The 25,606-nt window shown below is 51.6% G+C and overlaps 2 protein-coding genes across 7 annotated transcripts in view; one reads left to right on the top strand and one right to left on the bottom strand.

Moving 5' to 3' along the window:
• Nucleotides 1-1,511, bottom strand: part of C15H16orf96 (chromosome 15 C16orf96 homolog) — a 43,685-nt gene extending 42,174 nt beyond the window's left edge. The window contains 1 exon segment of the mRNA XM_033100985.1: nt 1,382-1,511. The gene's annotated coding sequence lies outside the window, so the exon portion shown is untranslated.
• Nucleotides 1,349-24,528, top strand: CDIP1 (cell death inducing p53 target 1). Of its 6 annotated transcripts, none has more exons than XM_033101048.1 (7): nt 1,369-1,484; nt 21,128-21,170; nt 21,615-21,691; nt 22,246-22,352; nt 22,483-22,638; nt 23,484-23,757; nt 23,886-24,528. In XM_033101048.1, exons 4-7 carry the CDS (start codon nt 22,268-22,270, stop codon nt 23,995-23,997), a joined length of 627 nt encoding a protein of 208 aa, XP_032956939.1. In that variant the 5' UTR covers nt 1,369-1,484; nt 21,128-21,170; nt 21,615-21,691; nt 22,246-22,267; the 3' UTR covers nt 23,998-24,528. The 6 variants fall into 6 exon arrangements, with proteins under 6 accessions (XP_032956937.1, XP_032956942.1, XP_032956939.1 ...); XM_033101049.1 differs by lacking the exon at nt 1,369-1,484 and adding an exon at nt 1,703-1,818; XM_033101046.1 differs by lacking the exon at nt 21,128-21,170 and having other exon boundaries at nt 1,349-1,484.
• Nucleotides 24,529-25,606: the final 1,078 nt, after the last annotated feature.

The raw sequence follows: 25,606 nt of genomic DNA, 5'->3' as shown, positions 1-25,606 counted from the left end.
GCACTTTGTTTTGAAGTCTTCCACACAAGCTATTTTATTAGTTTCCTTAGCTGGCTGTGTGCACTTTGAGAACAGAGATTGGGCTTTATTCCATTCTGTATATTTCCAGGCCTAGAACAAGATCTTGTTTGGTTATAGGAGCCATTAGGCTCTCACTAGCTCCCCAATATTTATAGAATAAATATTCTATATCTACATTGTCCAAATATGGTAGCCATGAGCCATATGTGGCTACTGAGCTCTTGAAAGGCAGCCGGTTCAAATTAAGATGTGCTGTAAGTTTTTACACACTGGATTTCAAAGACTTAGTGTGAAAAAAGAATGTAAAATATCTTTGATAATTTTTTATATTGATTAAACAGTAAAGCAACATTTTGCATATATTGGGTTAAATTAAATATATTAGTTACTTAAATTTTTAAAACATGGTTAGTAGAAAAAATTTAAATTACATATGTGGTGGTCTCCCAGCTTCCTAATTGCTTCTCTTGATCTAAACCACTCTCCACACTGCAATCAGAATGATTCTTTAAAATGTCAATTGACTCGCATACAGTTGAGTCTCATTATTCGTGGTTATGGTCCATAAATTTGCCACAAACACTGAATGAGTGAATATTGAACCACTGCTCTTGGGGAAACACAGGGTAAGCTTCCTGACAGGCTCTGGTCACACACGCATCAACCGATCAATACATAACTGTTTCATCAGTGTTTCTATTCAAAGACACCTGTTTAATACATAACACTGATTTAGTAGCATTTAACTCAACATAACTCTTGTCTGTACAAGGTTCATCTAACACACGCATTCTCTCTATAATGTACATCACAGCCTTCTTGCACTCAGGAACACTAGACAGCGCTCCAGCACTGCTTGGGAGCAGTGCTTGGGAGCCATTTTAAACAGCAAAACCACCAACCAAAAAGCCTAAAAATGAGAAAAACAGGGCACTAAACATATACAAAAAGGACATTTGTGTCCAGCATTCGAGCTGAAACAAAAAGACTGTTGCCTTATTAATCTCATCGGGCACATCAGGCGACAAAAGTTTTTCCCATTCTGTGCACGTCTACAGAATGAATATACAGCCCCTAAACTCAAATGCAGCCGGGAGGAAGGAAGGTGCGCATTCTGTGATGGATGCACTGGTGCTGGCCTGGGCGGGAGGGAGAACTAACAGGGTCCTTCCTCTGTCTCCCAGCCACTCCCTCAACTGGACTAAAGGGCCTCTTAGGCTCTCCCACGTGCTGCCTCTGGGCGAAGTTCCTCCGCTCGTCATGACGTCACCAGGGCTCGGCACGTGCCAACCCCGAGCTGACCTCATGGCCCCGCCCCTCCCCGTGACGCCACAAGCCTCGGCCCCGCTCCAAAGCCTACCTGCCTCCTTCTGACAGACGCGCGACTCCGAATTGCGGAGGTGGCCGTTTCTGCCGCTGCGGCCGCCGGGGGTGCCGCGGGAACGTGAGTCACCTGGAAAACGGTGAGTCGCCTTGGTCATTCGAGTCGGCTTCCCCTAGAGGCCCCCGGGAGCAGGGCTAGGCGTTCGCGCCCCTCGCACGGAGGGAATGACCTAGGACCGCAGAGCCCCCTCCCCGCCCGCGGCGCTCGCGCGGTGCATGGTAGGCACTGTAGTCCCCATGGTCGGCCGATTGCGCCTGGGGCGCACGGACGGACTACACCTCCCAGAGGCCTTTGGGCCGGTGGGGTGGGCGGTGTGCGCGTAAGCCCCGCGGGGCTGAGGGTCTTGTCCTCCGAGCGACTGGACCCCGGCCAGTCTCCGCGATCGCTGGACCTCTGGCCCCTGGCCTTTCAAGGTAAAGAGACCCCGGGGCGGCGCAGCGGGCCCGTCGCATGTTCCCAGGACGCTGATGCGATCCAGAGCGGCCCTCGGGATTTTGACGTATCGTCGCTGGTTTGGCTGGTCACCCGCGGGGCTGCAGTAACAGCTTAGCCAGGCCCTGCGGGCGGGCGCTGGGGCTCGGTGCCTCGGGGGCTGCTGGCCCTTTCCTCGAGGTCCCGCTTGTCACAGCTCCCACATACTCTGTGGAGAAGGTTGGGGAAATATCATGTCCGGTTTTCCGCCGTTTTTTTTTTTTTTTTTTTTTTTAAGGAAAGGGGGTTGGAAGGAGGGTCTCAGCGACAAAGAAGCCCCTGCTGAGCTCCATGGTGACCTTGGCAAGCCTGAGGGTCCCCGCGCGGCTCACCCTACCCCGCCTGTCCCAGCTCGCCAATATCAGTAAAGCCCTGCACCCGCTCTTGGCTGCACGCGCTAGGGCCAGGTGGGGTGGCAGTGACCTGGCCTGGCTTTGGGTGCAGCCCCATGCTATACAGAGCCTTGATGTAGTTGAACTCATAGCGTCATGCGAGCCCAGGTTTGGGCACTTGACTTATTTATGGATGTGTGTGTGCTTCTATATTTCTCTAAATGTTCCTAGGAGGCCTCTCAACAGGTGTCAGGTAAGGAGCAAGCAGCTCTAAGTTTCTCCAAGTGTGGGCCTAAGAGCCTCTGCATCAGTCACAGGGGCCTTTTTGAAAAGGGCCAGTGTCTGGGGCCCAGTCCTAGAGGTTCTGATTCAGCAGTTATGGGATGTGGACCCGGACTCTATGTAATAAGCTCCCCAGATACTCCTCAGGCCCACCTGGGGCTGAGAACCTGTCCTAGAGTGAGGGGGATGGAGAACCTGGGGCATAGAATTTATATGGACTTTGTATGCTGGGTCCTACTGCTGGGCAGGCCAGGGCTTAGGCAACTGTGTGTTGGTACCTGGTTTCTTACCTCAGGTCTGACCTAAGAGTTGGGTGGGGAGAAGCATGCCAGCTCTGCATTGCCCTCTGCCTCAACGTTTAATTGCAAAAAATTTCAAACATACAGAAAAGTTGAAGAAATTTTACAGTGAATACCCATAGACCACCACCTAGAATGTACCACATTTTGCAATATTGTATCATAAGTCTAACCATTCAACAATCTATCTCATGTTTTTATGTCTGTCAAAGTAAGTGACAAACATCAGTCTAGTTTCCTCCCAAATAGTTAATCATGCATGTTAGTAAGCAGAGTCTTAGAATTATTCTTGCGTATTGTTTTTTAACTAATAGAAGCCCTGGGTATTTGAAAGCCTGTCTCCCATCCCTGAAGAATTGGAGGTTTTTCTGTAGGATGGGCCTCTGGAACCAGGAAAGAGCTTTATATGGGCTCTTACAGAGATTTGAAAACAGCAGGCCATGGTTCGAGAATTACCTGAAGAGCAGAAACATGGAATGTGTGACATAGCATAGTTCTTCAGGGACCAAATTGTTTTGAGGGGCAGCTAATGGACTGTGTGTGCCCTGTGACCAGGTTACCCCAGCAGAGCACGTTGGTGATAATTGACTTAAGTCATCACCTTGTATGCTCTGTTTCTGCTCTTTACACTCTAAGCTTGCCCGGTTTGAACTTGATGGTTTGGTATGTTTTCTAAAGCTCTAGGGCTGCAAAGCCCAGTTGACAAGCTTTGAGTCCTTGGGCTGCAGATACCAACCCCTAACCCTGAGAGGGAGAGAAGAAATGGGTCCTGTGAAAAATCATCTCCACTTCCAGAAATACATATTTTCACTCAGCGTGATCCTTAGGGAGAGGAAAGCCAGGCCAGCAGTGGTGGCGTGAGGTTTATTGTCTCCCCACGAGGGCACTTGGAAATGGAATGCACAGGATGGAAATGTGCCAGTTTCTAGGACTCCACAAAGGGCTTCCATCTCCATCTCTACAGTCAGGATTCTCCCAGACATGTCTCCCTGGGAAATAGTAGCGGCTGCATTGCAATTTAGTGCCCCAGAGGAGACGGGGCGTCAGGCCGGGGCCTGGGGCAGAGCCCCTCCCCCTGAGAAGGCCCCCCACGCACAGATATGGAAGTCTGGTCACTCGTGAGCCTGCCGACCCACTGCCTGTCCTACTCCGTGTGTCAGCAGGCTCTGGTATAACAGTGGAGTCCTGGGACCCAAACTGCCTAGATTCGGAAGACCACACTGGGCAGTTTGTCTGTCCAAGCTATGCGACAGACATTTGCCCTCCCAGACCATCACTTGCTACATGTGATAGGTGAAAAGCAACAGCGGGGCCAGATGAAGACCTGTATCCCCTGTAGTGCTGAAAAGATTAGGGTCCCCTAATGTTACACAAACTATGAAACCATGCAGTGCCGGGTAAAGAGGTCTAGTGACATTTTGATTCTTTCCATGAAAGCAGTTGTGATGTATTTTTGGTAGCGTTGGATACTTTTTTCCAGAAGACATTTCTCATCACCTTTTTGGTGCTCCTGACCTGTGGGTGCTGGGAGCCCCTGAGTGGTCTATCTACTGGGTGTGGTACCATCTATTTTTACCACAAGGACGTGTCATGAGGGTCCAGTAAAAATTGAATGTGCTGGATACGTAATGTGTTCAGTAAGTGTTGATTCAGTCTGAATTCAGATCTATTCCAGTATCCGTGTTTTTCCTTCAAGGAGAAATAGAGGCCAGGGAAAGTGGAAGGCGGTAGGGAAGCATGGAAGGATTTGCCTGGGTGGGGTCTCAGGAGAATCCTAAGTGCATATTAATTCAGGAAGTAGTGAAACGTCGTCTTAGTTCTAACATTAAGAGCAGTGGCCTTCCAAGTTGGGGAAGCAGCAGGGAATTAAATTTCGTTTGCCGCGTGTTCCCTTTGTATGTGCTTTGTACCCACCTGGCAGCGCTCCCCTGGGTCCTGTCACCACAGTGCCCTAGGAGGTATCACAGGCACACAGCAGCCAGAGCTACTAAGTGACTTGCCCAAGGCTGACAAATAATGGAGACAGGGCTCCAGACCCAGCTCTCCCAACACCGCGGGGGCTGAGGGAAATGTGGGCTCTCCCAGCTCATCATGCAAACTGCTCCGTGCAGTTGACTGTGACTCAAGAAAGGGGTTTTTTTCTTGTCTGGATTTTTGGCTGTAAACAAAGGCACTTTCATCAGGAAGCATGGACTACATCTCAGCCGAGGCTGTGTCTGGCCCAGTGGCTGTGGGGCTTGGGCATTTGGGTTAGGAATAGCATAGGATGTCTAGTTAATTTAACCCCAAACCTCACGGACTCGCTTGTTCAACAGACCTGTGCCAGGTGCTGAGCAGGGCCCCAGGGATACGAGTGGGAGAGTTCCAGTGTTCTCTGATTGGGGAGAGAGTGAGAGACCAAAGGTTCCCTGGCGGGGAATTACAGGAAAGGCCCTCAGGTTTGCTGGAAAGAGGGTGGGAGAGTGTTTGGAGACGGAGGGAAGGATCTGTGGAGAGGTCCATTGGTGGAGGTGGGGCAGGGTTTGGTTTGTTTGGAGAAGGGCTAGTTACAGTCTGGGGGTGGCTAGAGTGTAGTGTGGTAGAGAGATCTTGAATACAGGGCCAAGTCCAGACTTTTCTCCTTAAACCTGACTGGTAGAGGAGATAGTGGATTTGAGAGCTTTTTGAGCAATGGTATTAACAGTGCTTGCTGACAGGTCAAGGTGTAAGGTGCAGAGAAAAGTCTGGAAGACCTCTCAGACATCCATCTTGGTGCCTGGGGTACTGCTAACAGGGCCTGCAGGATGGGGAAGCGAGCTCCTGCCCAGCCCAGCCAGGCTGTGTTCTTTGAGATGTGCTCCCTGGGGCTATGGAGAGACTGGCCCCAAATACCATCCCTGCCCTCCGGGAGCCGCTGGTCTGGCCGGGGTTGCTGAGCCCTTGACCACAGCCTTCTATGTCCCCCCAGCTCTTAGTGACTCTGTTGGCACAGGCGTGGAACCTGTGCCTGCCTCCCTGCAGGGCCTAAGCAGGGCCCACGCGTCCCTGAGGCCTCCTCAGTGTCCCACGCACGGACTGCCCCTTCGCTCACCTGGAGCACCTGCTGTCACACGGATTCTCATTTGGGTTTTGCTGAGTATCTTTTGTCAAGTCTTCTCAAGTGTGAGCTGGCTTCCCTGCTGGATCTGCAGCAAACTGAGACCTGGGATCACAGGTGAATGACCTCCATGGGATGTCTGCAGAAGTAATGAGTCAGGGATATTAAGTCTTTTCAAATGGTAACCACTTGGGGGAAAAAACACCACACAAACTTGGGTAGTGATGACTCTGCTGAATAAAACTGGTTTATCCTAGAACTGGAAGAATTCTGCCCCGATCCAGGCAGAGGCCTCACGTGATCATGTGATCACCTCAGCGCCCAGACCTGTCCCTCCCCCCCATGTGCTGTGCTGCCTGAGGCTCAGGCTGCAGTGTCTGCCCTGTGTAGATAAGGTCATGTTACATGTGTTTACGTGCTTTGCCTGGGGAGCATGGCAGCCACCCCGTGACCCATCTCCTGTGGCCTCAAACTGGCCGAAAAGAAGCCATGCCTGCTGCAGATGGGAGCCAAGCACTGTAGGTCGTCTATTGATATCAGGACCTTTGGGGATCCATGTTAGTGCACCAGGCATAGTGCAGGAAGCGAAGAGCCCAGGCCGTCATCTCACCCAGAGTAAAGGTGGACCTCCTTCCGTAGCTGAGGACCTGGACCAGCTCCCCGTGCCGCCTGCTAAGCCTCCCTGACCTCAGATCCTGACCCTCGCGGCACCCACTCTGCCCCGTCCCCAGCCCGGGCTGTGTGTGTGCATTCTATGCGTCTGCCCTTAGCCTCGCTTTGCTTGGACCTTTCCACAACTGTGCACATGGTTTGCTCCTCACCTCCATCCCACCTTTGCCTGAATGGTCCCTGCTCAGAGAAATCTCTCTGCTTAAAACAGCAGCCCACAGCACTCGCTTCCCTGCTCTTTGTTCCTCCACAGCAGGCCTCACTGTCTGACGGACTGTATAGTTGACCTCTTGCTGTGTTTTACAGCCCCCCCCAGACCCCGCTGTAAGCTCCATGAAGACAGATGTTGGTGAAGTCCAAAGGCGTGGGGACCATGAGTGGCCCATGACTCCCCCAAGTACAGTTTTGAATATAGAGTTGCATTCCCAAGTGAACATTCAGTGATTAGGTTCTTTTTTTCCCCTTCTTCTGTCTCCCCTTCCCCCCCACTCCAGTTCAAGCTGTTGTTTCTCTGTCTAGTTGTGTAGGACACAGCTTCCTGGCCCTTGCTGGTGTTATGAGCCTTGCGTTCCTCCCGGATGAGGCAGTCAGTTTGCCAGTCATGAGTCGGCCGCTCACGGCAGCTTTCACCGGCTGCTGGCCACTCACGCTGGCCACTGGCCACCTGTGGCAGCACATGGTAGCCCACGGCAGCACACAGTAGCCCTCCAGCAGCTCACGGCAGCCCAGCTCCAGGGAGAGCCATTGTTCACAATCTTAGCTGTAGAGGGCACAGCTCACTGGCCCATGTGGGAATCGAACCAGCGACCTTGGTGTTAGGAGCACGGTGCTCCAACCACCTGAGCCACTGAGCCGGCCCGTGATTAGGTTCTAAAGTCAGCTGGTCCTACCCTGTAAAGTCCTTGAGTAGCTTGTGAGTTCAGAGATGCTGACATTTCCCTTGAGGAGACAGCATGTTCACTTCAGTGTTTCTCTTTTTGTTCTGAGTGCATGAAATCCATGTAAATTCACACGATGGAATTCCACTGTGTGAAGCACTTTGTTGGGAGTGTAAAATCATTCTTCTCAAGATATTCTGGAAAACACTTTGGCAAACATGTGAGAAAAGAGACAGGGCGGAGCCCGGTGCAGTGGAAGGAGCACCGAGCGTGAGTCAGGGCTGCGTCTTGCTCACCGTTATCTCCAATCCTGCACCTGGTCCTACCTTTGGAAGGTGTTTAGTAAATGTTTGATGACTAGATGAATGTCAGCTGGGGCTGTGGACTTCGTGATCTCTAATGACGTTTCCAGCCTGAAAGGTGGACTTTTGATGTATGAGTCAGAGAGAAATAGACACATGGTCAAGAACAAGGCAGCCCCCAGATACAATGTGTGCTGTCATTTTCTCAAGGAGAAGATCCAAAATAATTCTTCTGTCCCAACTGGCAGGAAGAAACTCTTCAGGTCAGATGTCCATTTAGAGTGATGTGAATTTAGTTCGACTTCCGTATATTGTTTCATGTAACGTGATTTAAAATACTGACTAGATTGGTTCCCCACTCACATTTCCCAGAGCACTTTTGTCCCCACTCTTCCCTCTTGCCTTTGTGGACATCGTGTCCTTGGGAGTGTAGAGCTTTGCTCTCCCCCATGGACTGGGGAGACTTGGGCAAGACCCAGCCTGAGCTCCTTGCCTGGGCCAGCCAGGCCCACGAGCATTTGTGTCTGAAATAAGTCTTCCAGCTGGGTGGCTGGGACAGTGGTGGCCACGTGGCTTGGGTGCACTTCAGGGCCTCGCGCTTTTTCCTGGATCAGGATGGTATGTCTTGATCTCAGATAACTGATTAAAGTAGAGACTTGCGTTTTGTGTGAGCGCGGCGAGGGCAGGGGTAAGGATTTTTTTCTTTTCAGGGCTCCGTTTTCATCGCCTAAGTGATGGTTCTTGAGACTCATTGCGTTTCTAAAATTAGTTGGCCTTTTAGTTACCGATTCCCGCTTGTCCAACAGGTGCAGATGACTTGTTTATTCGCTGCTGGGTGTAGCTATATCTGTTTTTCCAGCCTTTGTTCCTCATTCCCTCCTGTATGTACTTCCTTCTGGGCCTACAGTAGAAGGCGCAGCTCCTGAGCCCGTCCTGCCTGGGAGGCAGCCCTGAGGGCTGGAGGAGACCGCTGGGTGACAAGTCGGAGGCCTGGGCTGTACTCCCGGTGCTGGCTCCATTGGGAAAGCCCTGTAACCTCATCAGTCTCCATTTTATCATGTGTCTCTTGGGATTTTCTTACCCACCCCCCCCGCCAGGTGACCTCCTGCGGGTCCCGTGGCTAAGATGGCCTTTACGTTCCACCTTAACAGGTCTAGACCCTCAGTTTTCCTGGAACTCTGGGAGGTGACCTGGTATGGACAACTGACTCATGCTGTCAAACTCACAAATGTCAACTTAGAGGAAAACTAGCAAACAGCCAGTGCTCCTTGGCGCATTTCTTCTCCTAGAGGCAAAGCCTGATTATACTCAAAGGCACCTTTCTGGGCTCAGCAGCAATGCAGCACAGTTAGAAGGAGCACTTTGCGGAAGGAACCAGTCAAAGGATCTGCCATCCTAGAAAAACTAGAAACTGCACGTAAATAAAAAGATTCTGGATGTGTGCTTATACATAAACAAGTTGTCATGCAAGGTGTCATGTGGGGTCTCAGCTCCCACTCCCCGCACAGGAACGCAGGATATGGTGAGGCCAGCGGGGACAGAGCCAGGAGTGCAGTTTCCAGGCTCTCGCCCTCACATGGGAAGGTGCTCACTTGGGTAGTAAATGGCCATCAACTGGGATTGAATGGCCATCGGCTGTGGCTAGTTGGCCGTCAGCTGTAACCAGTGAGCCACTGGCCAGTAATATAACTGCCGTGGTTACACTAACAGCAAATGGGGGCTAGCAAGGAGATGGTGACTGAGCTAGCAAGCGCGGATTGCAGAGAGGTGCGGAGTATAGAGAGATGACTCCCCTATCTGTGGCTCCGTGGGTGTTCCTTTTTGGCCTCACCATGTCCCGCGTTTTCATGCGGGGAGCGGGACCACAGACCCTGCATGACAGGCCAAAAAGGAACACCAACAGAGCCATAGATAGGGGAGTCATACCACTATATTCTCGCTGGTGGCTGGGTTGGAGACATAGGAAGCAGGAGCCATATGATCTGCAACCCACCGTCTGCTTCTCTGCCAACCAACCCCACTTGCTAACTGCAATCCGCCGCTTGCTAGCTTTACGACGGTTGTGACATCAGTGGCTAATGGCTAACCAGTCACAGCTGATGGCCATCTACTACCCAAGCCAGCACCTTTCCACGTGAGGCCGAGAGCCTGGAAACTGCTCTCTGGGACTCTGTCCCCACACAAGTCATGCAAAAATCCCACTACCCAGAGAAAGTCTCTCTTAACATTTGGTGTGTAATACACAGTTGACCCTGGAACAGTGTAGGGTTAGGGGTGCCGACCTGCTGCACAGTCAAAAATGCACGTGTAACTTGACTCCTCCAAAACTTAGCTACTCACAGCCTACTGTTGACCTGAAGAAGCCTTATCGATAATAAAGTCAGTTAACACATATTTTGTATGTTTTATGTATTCTGTACTGTGTCCTTAACAATAAAGATCTAGAGAAAATGTTAGGAAAATCATCAGAGAAAACACGTTTATAGGACTTATTGAAAACAATCGGAGTGTAAGTGGGCCCTCGCAGGTCAAATCCATTCAAGGGTCAACTGGATATATAAATACACATTTTTAAAGTAGAATCATACTACATCTACTGCTTTTACATTCTTCCTTCACTCAGTGTAACATCAAGACCATCTTTCTATGTCAATAAAAATACATCTGTATTATTTTGGGGGGCGAATACAATTACACTGTATAGGTAAACCAGACAGGTAACCAGTCCCTTTGGTTCAGTATCAAGACATTGATACAGAAAAACATTTTGCACATGACCCTTTGCTCACATGTTCATTTAGCTCTAGGATAAATACCTCAAAAGGGAATTGAATCAAAAAGGATGGACAGGTACCGTGTTTCCCTGAAAATAAGACCTAGCCAGACAGTCAGCTCTAATGTATCTTTTGGAGCAAAAATTAGTATAAGACCTGGTGTTATGTTATATAAGACCCGATCGTATATTATAGTAAAATAAGACGGGGTCTTATATTAATTTTTGCTCCAAAAGACGCATTAGAACTGACTGTCCAGTTAGGTCTTATTTTCGGGGAAACATGGTAACAGCTGTCCTCTGGAAAAGCTATACTAACCTGCTCTGCTGTGGCCCACGTGCTGTTGACGCTCTGTCACAGGAAGTCAGAGTGGTTTGCCAAAGCTTTGACAGGAATTCAGCATGGTATAAATGGTACAGTTATTACTGCCATCATCATCACAGTTCCTAGGAATTTTACTGTAGTGGTACCTCGGTTTTCGAACGTAATCCGTTCCGGAAGACCGAGTTCTGACATGTTCGAAAACAGCTGACAGCTAGGCCTCAGATCTTGCACTCAGCGGAAGCGACGTGACATGTTCGACTTCCGAGGCGTGTTTGAAAATTGAAGCATTTACTTTCGGGTTTATGGCGTTTGTAAACCGAAATGTTCATCAACGGAGACATTCGAAAACCGAGGTACTACTGTAGTTTAGACCCATTCTTTGAGTCCTATCTGCCTTTTGATTTCGCTTCAGATTAAGAGCAACTGATGTATTCTCTCTTTTCTTTTTCTTGTGTACTTCTTTCTCATGCTCTGCTGTGTCTCCATAAATACAAGTAATACAAACAGGTATTTGTGTTTATTGAACACTGTGTGACAGGCTCTGAACTACGTGCTCTTCATACACGACCTCATTTATGCCTCATGACAAGTCTGTGGGTCGGCTGCTGCTGCCATTTCACAGATGAGAAAACAGACTAGAAAGTCAGGTGGCCAGATGGCTGGCGTGGGACTTAGTGCCTGGGCCCTTCCAGCTTAGCCATGCAATCAGGGGTCAAGCCTCCCCGTGGTAGGTAGGGCACAGGTGATGGCATTTGAGGCCATTGGCTTAGGCTGAGGTATTAGCTCTGTTGAACTGTGATACTGATCAGGGAGGAATGTGCAGGGTTGGGTGGGTGAACAGAATGGAAAAACCAGATCTGCTTCCTGGTCCTTTCCGTGTCTTGTTTTGAAGTATTTAGAATTCCCAAGGCATCAGATACACCCTTGTTTGAGTGTAAAAATAAATGGTTCACAGCCACCAGTGCTGCTGTCTCAGGGAGGGATTGTCTCTCATCCTGCCTCCCTCGGGAAGGACAATGGCAAATGGGCTGCGTTCAGGATTTCCCAGTCCTGCCAGTGCTAGAACTTGGCAGCCCGAGGGCCTGCTCAGTGAGCCCCTGGCCTCCACACTGGCGGAGGTGGTGTGAGCTAGAGAAGCCAAGTCATCAGGAAGTCTGTAAGGGGAGCTTTTCAGTTACGGACCACGTGTTTATACACCCATCCCCTGTCCCTTCCTTTGCCTGCTGGTCTCATTAACTTCACCTCCTCCTCCTGGCTTGCTTGGAGAGACGTACCCTGACCGCTGGGATGGGTCCCATCTTTCTGTACTTTCACAGTCCCTTACACTTTTCTGTACACCATTGGTCACACTTTGTAATTTGGTTTGGGGTTTTTGGTGTGATTATTAACACCTGGCTCCACCACTTTACTGGAAGCTTCTGGAAGTCAGGGACCGTGCCTCTCACTCCCTGCCTCTTCCCCAGCTTGTACCCAGCATAAATTTAGTGCTACAGAGCTAGGTATGAGCATGAACAGACCGTTGTTATAACTCGAGGAAGCACCATTCCCACTCGGAGGGCCGTCACACAGACTGTCCCTGAGCCCCGCCCAGGGGACTTGGGGAGCAGGAGAGTATGTGGCGTTGCCCAGGGAGTCAGCAGCCTTTCCTGGCAAATAAGTGTCTCGGTTGTGAGGACGCCTCACACTGCGTGGTGTCCACAACGGTGTCTCAGTTCTCATGCAGCCTCCAAGGTAGGCAGGCGGGCTATGGATGAAGGGCTGTGTCCACTCGGGCCTGCACACTCGGCAGGGGCTGAGTGTGCCCCCCTTACCCTGTCCTCTGAGTGGACCCAGGGGACACAGCAGGGTTTGGGGGTTTCTTTGGGCCTCTGCTCCTGCCAGGGCAGTGGGCACCTCCTTTGTTCAGCAGATGGGAGCTGCCTTTCAGTTTGCCCAGCAAAACCCAAAGCCCTGCTCCTGGCCAGACGCCTGGAACCTGCCTCCTGGGGACAGAGGAGCCCCTCTAAGGCCAGCTGGCATCCTGGTGCCATGGCTGCAGGGAGGGTGAGACTCTCTGGGAGACACAAGAGCAGGCCAGTCCAGCTCTGGGAAACGCAGCGCTGCAGCTGCCACCGCCAGCACCTCGGGTGGATGGCCAGGGTCTCTGGGCAGAGTGCCCTGCCTGGGGCATTACTGACCAGGGAGCTCCAGGGCAGACATCTGAAAGGAGCAATGGTCCTGTAGGATTGCTCGTGTCTCTTCCTTTCCAAGAGTTGTCTTGGGAACCCCACAGAGCACGTGGCCTCCACTCGGCTGTGCTGCGGATAACCTGTGCTGGGCCAGCCAGGCTGTTTGATTACAAATCCCCCGGGATCCTGTGGGACGTGCACACCAGGATCCCCACTGTTGTGGGAGCAGAAGCTGTCCTGGCAGAGGCGCCAGTACCTGTTTTCCTTCCTGTTGGAAGTTGTTCTCCATAAATGATGACGATAGCAGATGCTATTTATTCAGTGTTCTCGTGTTCTAGGCTCTGAGCTGCTGTTCTAGGCATGTTGCATACACTGTTTATTGTAAACCTTGCTCTAGCCCTGAGGTAGGCATGATCACCCATTTGCAAATGAGGAAACTGAGGCTCAACGAGGTCACAGCTAGAAAGTGGTAGAGCTGGGTCTGATGCATTCTTTAAAGCTTCGCACTTAGCAAGCTTCCCCGGGGCAGGGCCTTGGTGTGACAGCAGCAAGCTCACAGACTCACAGGACAGTCCACTCTCAGTCTCAGGGCTCTGCCTGCGGGTACCCCCTTATGGTCTATTGGGGGTTCCTCTAGCACAGGCGTTCTCGAAAAGTAGGGTGCAGTCTCCTGGAGGCTTCCTGAGAGACTTCCAGAGGCCAAAGGTCAGAACTATTTTTACAACAACACTAAGACATTCTTCTGTTTCCTTTTTCTATTGTGTCAGTGTTCACATTGCTGTGCAAATGCAGCTGAGAGTGAAACTCCTGCCAGGCTGAGCTCCACTCACGGCAGTGGCACCAAACCCTAGTCATTGTAGTTGTGTCCACCACACACAGACGCACACACCAGACACCAGTTTCATTTAAGAAAAAGCAGTAAAAATTAACTTGATTACATCTTGCCCTTCAGGTGCACATGTTTTTAGTATTTCGTGTAATCAAATGTGAGGCACTCAAGTGAAGTATGATGGCTGCCTGAAGGAAAGGCACACGCACAGTTTTGAGTTGTGAGCTGAACTAGCTTTTTTGTGACACTCCATATTTACTTAAAAGAACAACCGACATATATATACTATGGTTATTCAGATTTGGGGGTTTAGCAGACATTTTCTTGAAAATGAACGAAGTGTGCCTGCTACTTGAAGGAAAACAACTGACCTTTTGTTTTTGTATGTGTTGCAAATGATAAAGTTTGAGCTTTCAAATGAAAATCAGTTAGACATTTTGGAAAACTTGTATCTGCCACTGTGAGCTTGACAGCTTCCTGATAAAGACTTTTCTGATGAGATCGAGTTTACTAACTCAGTCTAACAATGTGAGTTTTTTGACGGGAGGATGTTACATATGAGATGTGTCAGCATTGCTAGATCTGCATCATCCGGGCTCATCATTGTGAACCAGTATTTTCCAATGACCCACATCATACATGCTGCTACAAAATCATGCATGTGTAAAACGTCCATTACAGTGCAAGGTAGACCAATGATTTTTCACGTCACAGAGTAGGAAACATTCCTTGTTAAGGAGGCAGATTCCATACTGCAACTAACTTGAAGAAACTACCACTTGTCAAGTTTGGGTACAGTATCGAAGACTACCCACAATTACCTGAAAAGACTCTTCAAATGCTCCTCCCTTTTCTAACTACTTATCTGTGGGAGGCTGGATTTTCCTCGCCTACTTCAACCAAAACCACGTATCACAGCAGATAGGCTAGAGAAGCAGAGTCCAGCTGTCTTCTCTTAAGCCAGACATTGAAGAGGTTTGCAAAAATATAAAACAAGGCATTCTTCTATTAAGTCTGCTTCAGAAAGTAGTTATTTAAAAGTTATTTATGTTAACATATAATGAGTTTATTATTTTTAATGAATGCTTTTAAAAATTCCTCATTTTTGGTTTCTAATATGGTAAGTACTGATAGCTAGAACCCACGAAACAAATTCTTTCTGGCGTCCTCCGTAATTGAGTGTGAAGGAGGTCTTGAGACCAAAAGGTGTGAAAACTGCTGCCCTAGCAGCCCCTGGGGGAGACTTGTCAGAAAGTCCTCTTGGGCGCCGGGCCGCATGCGCAGATGGGTCTCAGCGTCAAACCGCCCCTCCCGCCCTCTCGGGCTGGTCCTTCCTCCGGAATGGGGTGTTGGTCTATGTCGGGGGCGAAAGAGACCCGGGGCAGGGTTGGCACCCGCCTGGCAGTGTGCAGGACAGTTCAGACTGCAGAATTGAACTGGCAGCAGTGGCTGTAGCCAGTGAGAAGCGTATCCTGCTGGCACGGGCCCAGGCCCTTCAGCTCCCATGGGGAGCCTGCCCGGGCTGCCTTAAGCTGCCAGTTGGCCTGGCGTTGGCCCTGGATCAACAGCGGCACTCTCTGCAGTGAGTGATGAATAGTTGGAGGCAGAGCAGAACGCCCGAGGCGTTTCCCAGGGCCCAGAGGTCCTGTGCTTTGAACTCTGGGAAATGGGGAGACCCAGAGGCGGAGGCGGAGACTCTGTCACCAGGAATCAAAGCTGCCCACCACTGACCTGTCCTCAAGTTGTATTCTTTTCAAAATTTTATTTCTAGTTATGCAAGTAATATACAAATACTTTCTCATTAAAAAAAAAAAAAGTATAATGAAGGAAAGCCTCCCCTCTCTTGACTGTGACCGCGGAGCTTCAATCCCAGAGGCAATGGCTTTGGTCTGAGGTGTTTCTTCCCTGTCTCTTTCATTTATATTGCGCATAAACACTACTGTCTAGACTTGAGTGGGGTTTTTTTTTTTTTTGAGATAGAATTCACACATCATACAATTCACCCTTTCAAAGTGTGCACACAACTCACTGGTTTTAGTGTGTTCACAGAATTGTGCGGCCATGACCATTGTCTGATTCAAGAGCATTTTCTTCACCCTAATGTGTGTTTGGACCCTAAAACATTTTCCTCCCCTGCACAGCAAGTCTGGCAGGTAATGGGCACGTACCTGGACAGGAGGCAGGGGTTCGAGTCCCAGGTCCCCAGGAAGACCGAGGCTCAGGGAAGGTCCGTGACCCACAGAATTTAAGGCCAGGGCTGTCTGACTCCAGAGCTCCACTCTCCTTGCTCACCCTGTTTTCTCATTAACTGGCAGACTGACCTGGGGCAAATCCTTGCTCCTTGTGAATGGGAGCGGGAGGTGGGGTCTTCGGTTCTTGCTGAGTGTCCTGACCCCATTGGAAGACCGCATCCTTTCCTTGAAGCTATCACATTCCTCAGTAGCTGCTTAGGGTATTGTGTTAGATACAGATGGCCTGGGATTAGTGGGGTAGGAGTTGGGGGGGGGGGAATAGGCAGTTTTGTTTGCTTTCATGGCCCTGTACCCTAAAACCCACAGCAGGTACATCTCAGAACATGATTTTCATCCTCCTGGGAGAACCATCATCGGGGCCACTCCTATTCAGAGAAGACGCAAGAGCTGCTCATTGTATGTTGAGACCTGATTAGTCTCTTGACATGGCTGATGTTGGACTTGTGTGAGGGCAAGAGGGAGGGGCTGCAATATTGGGGTACAGAGCAGAAGTTCCCACTCTGGAACAGACTGGCATTGAGCACCGAGCAGGCAGGCCCGGGCTCTGCAGTGGCTGCTGATCCAGCCCAAACAGCAGGTGGCACTCAGCGTTCCACCATGGGTCCAGACAGACATGAAACAGGCTTATCTCATTTTAGGGTGACTGGAATAATTCTGTCCTACGTAAAAGCACAGTGGGTGCTAGGCTGTTGGTTGTGGGCACAGGGGCCAAACGACCTCAAATGACCCCCTATTCCATCCCCCCGTGGACCAAGGGGCATGTGCAGGCCCTTCCTCTCCCTGCCCATGAGGGTCCCAGAGACTGCTCATGGCCTCCCTCTCCTGTCCCTTGGGGCTCCCCTAAGTCCACCCCCAGCTCCCCTCGGCCTCACCCTGTGGCCCTCTCCATCCTAAGGGTGATCTTCCTGATTCCCTCAAGGACTCAGGCCTGTGATGTGAATTATGGTGAACAGCACGGGGAAGCTGCAGGCTCATGATGTGCCCACAGCACCTTCTTAAGAGTCTTGAGCCTTCTGACTCATCAGCCACCTGCCCCACGCAGCCTCCCTGCCCTGGGACAGGTCAGGGTTGTTCCTTCCAGGCCAGGCCTCAACCTGGAAATGCAGTCAAGGGGACATTGATCTCTGTTAGATCCTCGAGGCCCCTGTGACATGGTGCCACCCAGGAACCCAGCGTCTGCCCTGCACACATTTCTGGAGCGGTTCTACCTCCCAAGGGCCAGTGGCTCCTGAGGAGGAGCTGTCGGGGCTGGGGCAGCAGCACATCACTTTTATGCTGCGCTAAGTGGGAAATTCCCCAGCCCTGTAGAACTGTACCTGAAAAAAAGGTGAACAGGAATTGAAGGCTCAAAGGAATTCCTTGGAAACACCTGACACTGACTGTGAGGCCGTGTGACCCTGGCCATGTAACTGAGCCAGGCTGACTTTCTCTGAACTGGAGACGCCAATGGGGCTGCCCGTGGGCTGGTCTGACGACGGTTTGTACCTGTTCAGTGTCACACCTGTAGCAGCACCCAGGGAATGTTACCTGATTCTGACCGTGGTGTCAGGATTACCACTAGGTCCTTCCTCGGTAATGTGTCTTGAACTTCTGCAATCCTGCAAGACTAGGAAGTGTGCTCCTGGAATACACTGTCCTCTCGGCCTGTATCAGGTTTGACTGTTGCTCCACCTCATCGGGCCGCAGGTGTGCCAGTGCTGTTACACGAGGACTTCATCTAAGACTTTTCATTCCATGTGCTTTGGCACTGAGAACACCTCCGCTCCGACGCTCATGGATGAGTCAGGACAAGCTGGGGGCTCGGGAAACATGCAGCAGAGTGGGGTCTTTGCCCTCACACCTGTACGCCTCTGGGGGGTCAGCACTGCACGGGCTGGTCAGCTGCTGAGCAGTCAGCTGGATCTCTACTCTGTTCTGAGAGGATTTTTTGTGTTATTATTTTGACTGGATAATACCTTCACATACCATACCTAACTGGATAATACCTTTGTGAATACAAAATCCAGAGGGTGTAAAGAGCTGTACTAGAGTCCTCCGGGCCCCCAGAAGAGCCCCTGTTCCATTTAGTGATAAATTGTGAAGGTTTTCGGATAGTCCTCTATTTCTTCACAGTTCACAGCTACAAGATGTAAATGGAGGCTGAGGCCCGTCTCGGGCTTCCTGGCTCCCAGGACCCCAGGCCTCTTGTCTGCTGGGAGCTGCACACCCGCCGGTCTTGCGGCCCCCTTCCTTAGCCTCTGGTAACCCACACTCCGGCGCCTGCCCAGCAGCGAAGTTGCCGGGGCTGAGACCTCGATGCTACGTTTGTAGCTTAATTTGTGTAGTGTGCATTTTTATTGGAAAACTGGCTTTTGGACATGTGACTTTAAACAGGTTGCATTTCTGTAGTTTTTATTACATCTTAGACAATTGCATTTTGTGGGACTGCACATTTGGTTTTAATTGGGAGGCGCTGGGGGAACTGGGATTTGAATTCTGGAAATCTTCATGAGCCGTTTTTTGGAAACCTCCGTCCTTCATATTGAAGAATGTGCCCCCCCCCACAGTTCAGGGGGACGGCTGGGGGGGTCGGTGTAGATGTGGACAGGAGTGGGGAGAGAGGAGCGGCAGGGCCCTGCTGCCCAAGGGGAGGGGGCTGGAGAAGGGGCTCTGGTGTGTGCGGTCAGTGCCTGGAGTGCATGTGTCCCTGTGTGTTTCGGGCATCTGTGGGGCCTGCAGTCGTGCCTGCTGTAGGTCCAGAGGGCGGCTCGGGTGGGTGGACACCAAGGGAGGCCTGCTCCATGTGCAGGGCTTGTACCCTCATGATGGTAGAATTCCACAAGTAGAATTTTTGTGCTCTGGGAGACTGCAGAATTAGATCAAGTGATGTGATGACAAGGCAGGCCATGCCTGCATCCTCAGAGCTGGTGCCTGGTGTGTGCACGCATATGTGTGCACGTGTGCCCCTGCTCCCTGGACATGGAGGGGCTTGGAGGACCCAGGCTCTTTCCTCCCTCCTAGAACCTGAAGGTGCTCCAGTGAGTCTCCAAGTGCAGTGTAGCCTTTATTCCTTGCTCAGAGCATCCTAGGTGTGAGCCAGGGCTGTGTGGTGGACAGTGGTGCCACCCCAGGGCCATCCCAGATGGTCGGAGGATGGGATTTTGTGGCAGATGCCCCCCCATGGTCTAATAGACTTGGTGTACTATAGTTTTCTGCAGACACAAGTCGAGCTTCTTAAGGAGGCTCCTTTTTCTCCCACTAGGAGGATACCTGATGGGGCGGGCGGTGGCTCCCGCCTGGAAGGGGACCTCCTGTGACATCCTCTAGAGGCTCTGCTGCTCCCTGTTCTTGATCCTGTGCTCTTAGAATTCACCTGTGGTGGGATGGGAAAGTCACTTAGGGTCCTAGACTCAGCTCTGCCTCTAATACGCCACGTGACCTGGGACAGGTCCCCTCCTTTCTTGGCCCCCATGTCTTCAAAGGATAATTATAAGCAGCAACTCCTGAGAGCGGGTGTGTACTTTATAAAGACTTGGGAAGATGTTCCACCTCACGGTGGTCAAAGAAATAAAAGTGACCAGTGTCATAACACTCCAGATTGTGATGCTAGTAGCCAAAGTCTGCACTATAAATTAGTATCATCCTTCTCCGAAGGCATAAAATGGCCTTACCCTGTGACCTCATAATCGCACTTCTGGCAAATTTAGTCCAAGGAAATAATCCAAGAAAGAGAAGGAGCATTATTAGCCAGAGGTGTTCTTTTTTTTTTTTTTTTTAATGAAAGTAACAAAGTAGCATTCTAACTACCTTAATAGGGGTCGGTCAAGTAAACAGTGATGGGCTCATTTTAGGGAATATCAAAATTGATTGTCATAGGGTCTTGCAAGATGGAAATAACTGTCATACAATGTGAAAAGGGTTTAAAACTGTCATAACTATATAAAAATCATAGGTGCTTGTGCATGCAGACTGGCAGAACGTGCAGAGACTGGCTGCATTAGGATGATAAGATTGGGCAATTTTGTTTTCCTTTCCTATAGTTTTTTTAGTAAGTGTTATTGACATAATAATCTACATACCATACAATTTCGCCCATTTAAAGTGTGCAATTCAGTGGTTTTTAGTATATTCACAGAATTGTGCAACCATCACTACTGTTTTAGAACATTTTCATCACCCCAAAAGGAAACTCTGGTTGCCATTCTCTCTCCCTGCCCCTCCCCCCCCCCACAAGTCTCTGGCAATACATATGCTTTGTGTCTCAAATGGATATGCCTGTTCTGGACATTTTATGTAAGGAATCATAAAATATGTGGTCCTTCGTGCTTGGTTTCTTTCACCGAGCATGTTTTCACGGTTCATCCAGGTTGTAGCCTGTGTCAGTCCCTCATTCCTTCTCATGGCCAAATAATATTCCACTGTATGGATGTATCATTTGTTTATCCATTTCGGTTGGGGGACATGAGTTATTTATACTCTCTGGCCATTATGAATAATACTTCTATGAACATTCCTGGGCAAGGTTTTGTGTGGCACAAGTTTTCAGTTCTCTTGTATATATCTAGGAGTGGAATTACTGGGTCATGTGCAACTTTTTGAATGTTTGGGGGAACTGCCAGACATTTTGCATAGCAGGTACACCATTTTTACACACTCAGCAGTGTGTGAGGTTTCCATTTTTCTCTACATAATACTTTTGTCTTTTTTCATCCTAGTGGAGATGATGGGTATGAAATGGTACCTTGTTGTGGTTTTGATTTGCATTTCCCTTTTGGCTCTCTTCATGTGCTTATTGGGCATTTGTTTATCTTTGGAGAAATGTCTACTCAGATCCTTTGCCCATTTTTTGCCTTTTTGTAAATGAGTTAGAGTTCTTTATATATTCTAAATACAAGTCCCTTAACAGATACATGATTTGTAAAAATTTTCTTCCATTCTTGTGTGTTGTTTTTATACTTTCTTGATGGTGTCCTTTGAAGTAGTTTTGAATTCTGATTAAATCGAATTTATCTTTGTCTTTTGTTGCTTGGACTTGTTCCCTCTGGCCATGCCACTGACTTGTTAATTTTAATATTTATTGGTTCCAGGCTCCGTCTCCCCTCGCAGGATTATTTGGGGCCCTCCACCTCTGTACGTATGGTTCTTAACCCTGGTGGGCTCTAGGGGACAGCGACACTACGGGAGTTGCTTCCACTGTGTCTTTTGTACTGTTTAGAATCGAAACAGGTGCTCAGTGAACCTTGTGAAAGAAATGAGGGAAAGTGTTTCACTTGACAGACACCGTCACCTTCCTTCCCACCCCACCCACTCCCCAACAGAGACACCACCGTGCACAGCGTGCTCTGGGGGCTGGTTAGGGCCTGGGGGGGGAGGATGGAGAGGACCAGCCATGCATGGCCCAGGGAGAAAGCAGCAGTGAGAGGGGAAGGGGGAGCTGAGGAGCGGGTAGGTACGGGGCCCTAGGGGGCTGGGGGAGGCCAGACAATGAGGGAGTGTGGCTTCCTGCGGCCAGGTGCACAGGTCCCTCCCAGTCCTGTGCTGAGGGAGCTGCCTGTTGTTCTCCCCCTGAAACAGTGCCCCAGAGCCCTTCTGCCAGGCCAGCACTGGAAGGAGTATCACCAGCCTACCAACTCGAGTGCCTGGGATTTGAGGTAAAAAAAGTCTCCTAGATCCCCTCCCACCGCAGGCCATGCTGCCATGGGGAGCCCTAGATTAGGTTCCCAAGCTACTAGGGGGGCTCACCTCACTGGCTGGTTTTGTCTTTCTTGCTGACTGGGTTGTGTCCTTTGGGTCACCCTCACTCTCTGGCTTTCACACAGGAAGTGTGGGTGACCACTGAGGTTAGTAGCTTCTTGAGAAATGTGGAAGGTGGTGGCTCTGGGCCAGGTAACACCTGGTGACATTGGGCATCTTCAGGACCTAGAGGGAGCCTGGTGACCGCTCTCCTGAAGGAAATCTGTCCGGACCCATGAGCCCTGCTCTGTCCAATGGGGAGACTTACATGAAAGGGAGTACAAGGTGACCTGAGCCCTGCGGGCAGGGACACCTGCAGGAGCTCCAGGAGGCCCTGGATGCTTGGGCTCATTAAGGGTGGCTCTCTGAGGACTGTCACACACCTCGTGCAGCAGCCTCCTGTCACAGATCAGTGCCCAACTGGCTATAGTGGGGGTTGGGAGCATAGTTCACTTCTGGGTTTTCCCTCCAGGTCCAGGAGAAGCCTTGAAAAGATGTCTAACGACCCACCCCCTCCTTATCCTGGAGGCCCCACAGCCCCGCTTCTGGAGGAGAAAAGTGGAGCCCCGCCCACTCCAGGTAGGGTTCAGTGCGCCCTGGTCCTGGCCCTGGCCCATCCCAGCTGCTAGAAGCTGGTGCCTGGAGCAGCCCATCCACCAGCAGTGTGGCTGGGTCCCTCCGAGCTTCCTCTCCCTGCCTCTCTGTCCAGGCCAAACCTCCCCAGCTGTGATGCAGCCCCCACCGGGCATGTCACTGCCCCCTGCAGACATTGGACCTCCACCCTATGAGCCACCAGGCCACCCCGTGCCCCAGCCTGGCTTCATCCCCCCACATGTGAATGCAGATGGCACCTACATGCCTCCAGGTAAGTTGGAAAGGGATCCCAGGGGCGCACAGGCGTCTGCCTAGCCCAGCAGGGCTGCCAGCCAAGCCTTTGCTGCAGGCAGGTGGGTGTTCTGTCTGCGAGGGTGTTTAACTGTAGGGGCAGGGGGCTGATTGTGGGCATGGAAGGTGGACACGGGTAGGTATCACAGAACAGGTGCTGCTGTGCAGGTGCTGTGGACAAGCCAGAGGAGCCCAGGGCCCTGCCAGGAGGGCTGGCTCCTAGAAGGCCCCGCAGGCACTGTGGCAGGCGCTATGGTCTCATGGGTGCTAGGGGGGCCACTCCCTGCCAGAGACCTGAGTCCATGGTGCAGGCCTGGGCTCCTGCTCACCCAGCAGCACTTCAGACAGACTGCTCAGGCCAGAGAAGGGCCCAGGGCTCCTGCACAGGGCAGTGGTTCCAGGGCAGGTGGGGCAGGTGGCACTGCAGTGCAGGACCTGACACTGGTGCAGAGGAGAGCCCTAGGTGCGAGGGGCTGTGAGCAGCAAGGCTTTCCCTCCTGTGCTTGAGGTCCTTGAGCACAGCGCCCAATCCCATGTGTCAAAGGCAAGGGAGCAAAGGATCAAGCTGACTGAGGGGAGGAGAGAGAGGGCCTTGTTCCCAGCCCTCTGCCACATCTGGCTGGGCCAGATATCTTGTTTTGGTCCCCATGGGGCGGGGACCAGGAAAGGGTGGAAGAATACGTATGGTCACCTTGGCCCAGGGCCTGGTCCCTGACGCCTCAGCTGTGTCCTGGGTGCTGGAGGCCTTGGGGCTGTGTGCTCACCTGACCTGTGGATAAGTGGCAAGCCAGTGACAAATCTGCTCCATCTTCTGTGCTGTTCCAGGTTTCTACCCGCCTCCAGGCCCCCACCCACCCATGGGCTACTACCCGCCGGGGCCCTACCCACCAGGGCCCTACCCTGGCCCTGGGGGCCACACAGCCACGGTCCTGGTCCCGTCAGGGGCTGCCACCACGGTGACAGTGCTGCAGGGAGAGATCTTTGAGGGTGCGCCCGTACAGACGGTGTGTCCCCACTGCCAGCAGGCCATCACCACCAAGATCTCCTACGAGATTGGCCTGATGAACTTCGTGCTGGGTTTCTTCTGCTGCTTCATGGGGTAGGTGGGGCAGGTGCTCCTGGGAGGGGGCTGCGCGTGCCCACCATCCACCAGCTGGAGTAGGCCCGATGTCCTCGGCCCCTCCTTCAGGCCCTCCCGCCCCCCGTCTCTCCCCGTCTCTGATTCAGGTGTGATCTGGGCTGCTGCTTGATCCCCTGCCTCATCAACGACTTCAAGGATGTGACGCACACGTGCCCCAGCTGCAAAGCCTACATCTACACGTACAAGCGCCTGTGCTGACGGAGCCGGCACTGGACTCCCTGCCGTCAGTCTGGCCCCCTGTGCTTTGTTCCCCACGCTCAGTGGCTCGCGTCCCCACTCCCATTTCGGGGTGGAAGCCATCCCACCGGTCCCCTGGAAGTCTTGTCCTTTCCACCTTGCCCTTCCCTGAGCATCTGACTCTTCCGGCAAAAATTCTGTTGGATTGAAGGCCAAGGGTTAGCGAGTATCGTCAGGGAGCTGGCACTGAGCTCGTATGTCGCTGGTCTGCTTGGTGTTTGTCATCAGAAAGATCAGTTGGGAAGGGTCTCCCTGCTGAGGTCTCACTTCTCCGTTTCTGTACAAAGTACCAGTTTGGTCCCGATTCTTCCTGACACCAAAAGCAGCCAGAGCAGTGGCTGGTTTCCCAGACCTGGGCCTGCAGTGGGCTGTGCTTGTAGCCACAGATGTTTCTGATCTGCTGGCTGAGAGCGGGGGAGTGACCTGAAGCAGGACAGGGTCATAAGGCCAGGGTTTCTCCTGAGGTGCTAGAGGCGGGCATGATGGTCAGAAGGAATGCCTCTGGCCCTCAGAATTCTCAGGAACTCAACACCTTGTCCAAGTGCCAGGAGCCACCTGGAGTAAGGTAGACAGGTCACCACCACTGCAGATCAGGGGTAAGGGGCTGGGCTCTGGCTCACCACGAAGGGACTCGCCTCTGACCCCTGCCTAGCTCCCTTTCTGGTCATGGCTCTCTGAACCCATCTTTGCTGGGGCCAGAAGGAATGCTCAGGAACCCATCCCTCTGTCTGTACCACGTCCTTGCTGCGTGTGGGTATGACCTCTGCCTGGTGGCTGCAAGTGGCACACAGTGCCCCCCGTGGGCACTCAGGTTTGCAGTGCTCTCTCCACGGAGCCTCTTCCCAGTGAATGCTGGGCCCCCCGCCCTGGCTGACTCACGTTGCTACGCTTGCTCCAGGCACTGCAGTAGGAGCAGCTGCAGCACTGGACTGGGGTCAAGGAAGGAGCAGCCCCAAGTGGCAGACGTGCCCTGGTGGATGCCAGCCCTACCCTGGGCCTGAAGCCACACTGTATCTTCCGATTGATTTGTCTGTGAACTTGCTCGCGTGGACTGCTGTACCCTGCCACCACCCCTCTCTCTCTTGGTGCCACTGCATGGCCTCCTGTCACTGTGAATCGTGGCCGGTCTGTTTGTAGTTTCTCATTAAATGGGCCCTTCCACAACCCTGCCCTGGGCCTCTGCTGTCTTGCCTGGCTTCCTTTTTTGCAAGGGAACGGGTGGCACTACAGGTAGGTTAAGGGTTGCGTCCTCAGGGTCCCGGTGCTTATGTTGCACTGACTGCCTAGGGACGACACTGACCTTTAAGTACCTACTTAAACCAAGGCAGAGTCTGTATTCCAGCTGTGCCTGGGCGGGACGTGTAGGTGTCACAGCGCTATAAGGTCAGCTTACTCTCTGATACTGCTTTCACCCATCCATGCCACAGTGTGTGCCCGCGGAAATCTGTCAGCTGGAGCCCCCAGCTCGAGCTCAGGGAGGCAGCAGGTACCTTCGCTCCCTTAGGCAACACAGAGCCACTGGGGATAAGGCTTCTGGGGGACAGGTAGTCTGGGTCCCCAGGTCTAGGCT

This window comes from Rhinolophus ferrumequinum (genome assembly GCF_004115265.2).
Source record: "Rhinolophus ferrumequinum isolate MPI-CBG mRhiFer1 chromosome 15 unlocalized genomic scaffold, mRhiFer1_v1.p scaffold_54_arrow_ctg1_1, whole genome shotgun sequence".
Classification (NCBI taxonomy): Eukaryota; Metazoa; Chordata; class Mammalia; order Chiroptera; family Rhinolophidae; genus Rhinolophus; species Rhinolophus ferrumequinum.
Note: the sequence above shows the minus strand (reverse complement) of the source record. Positions and strands in the feature narration are given on the sequence as shown.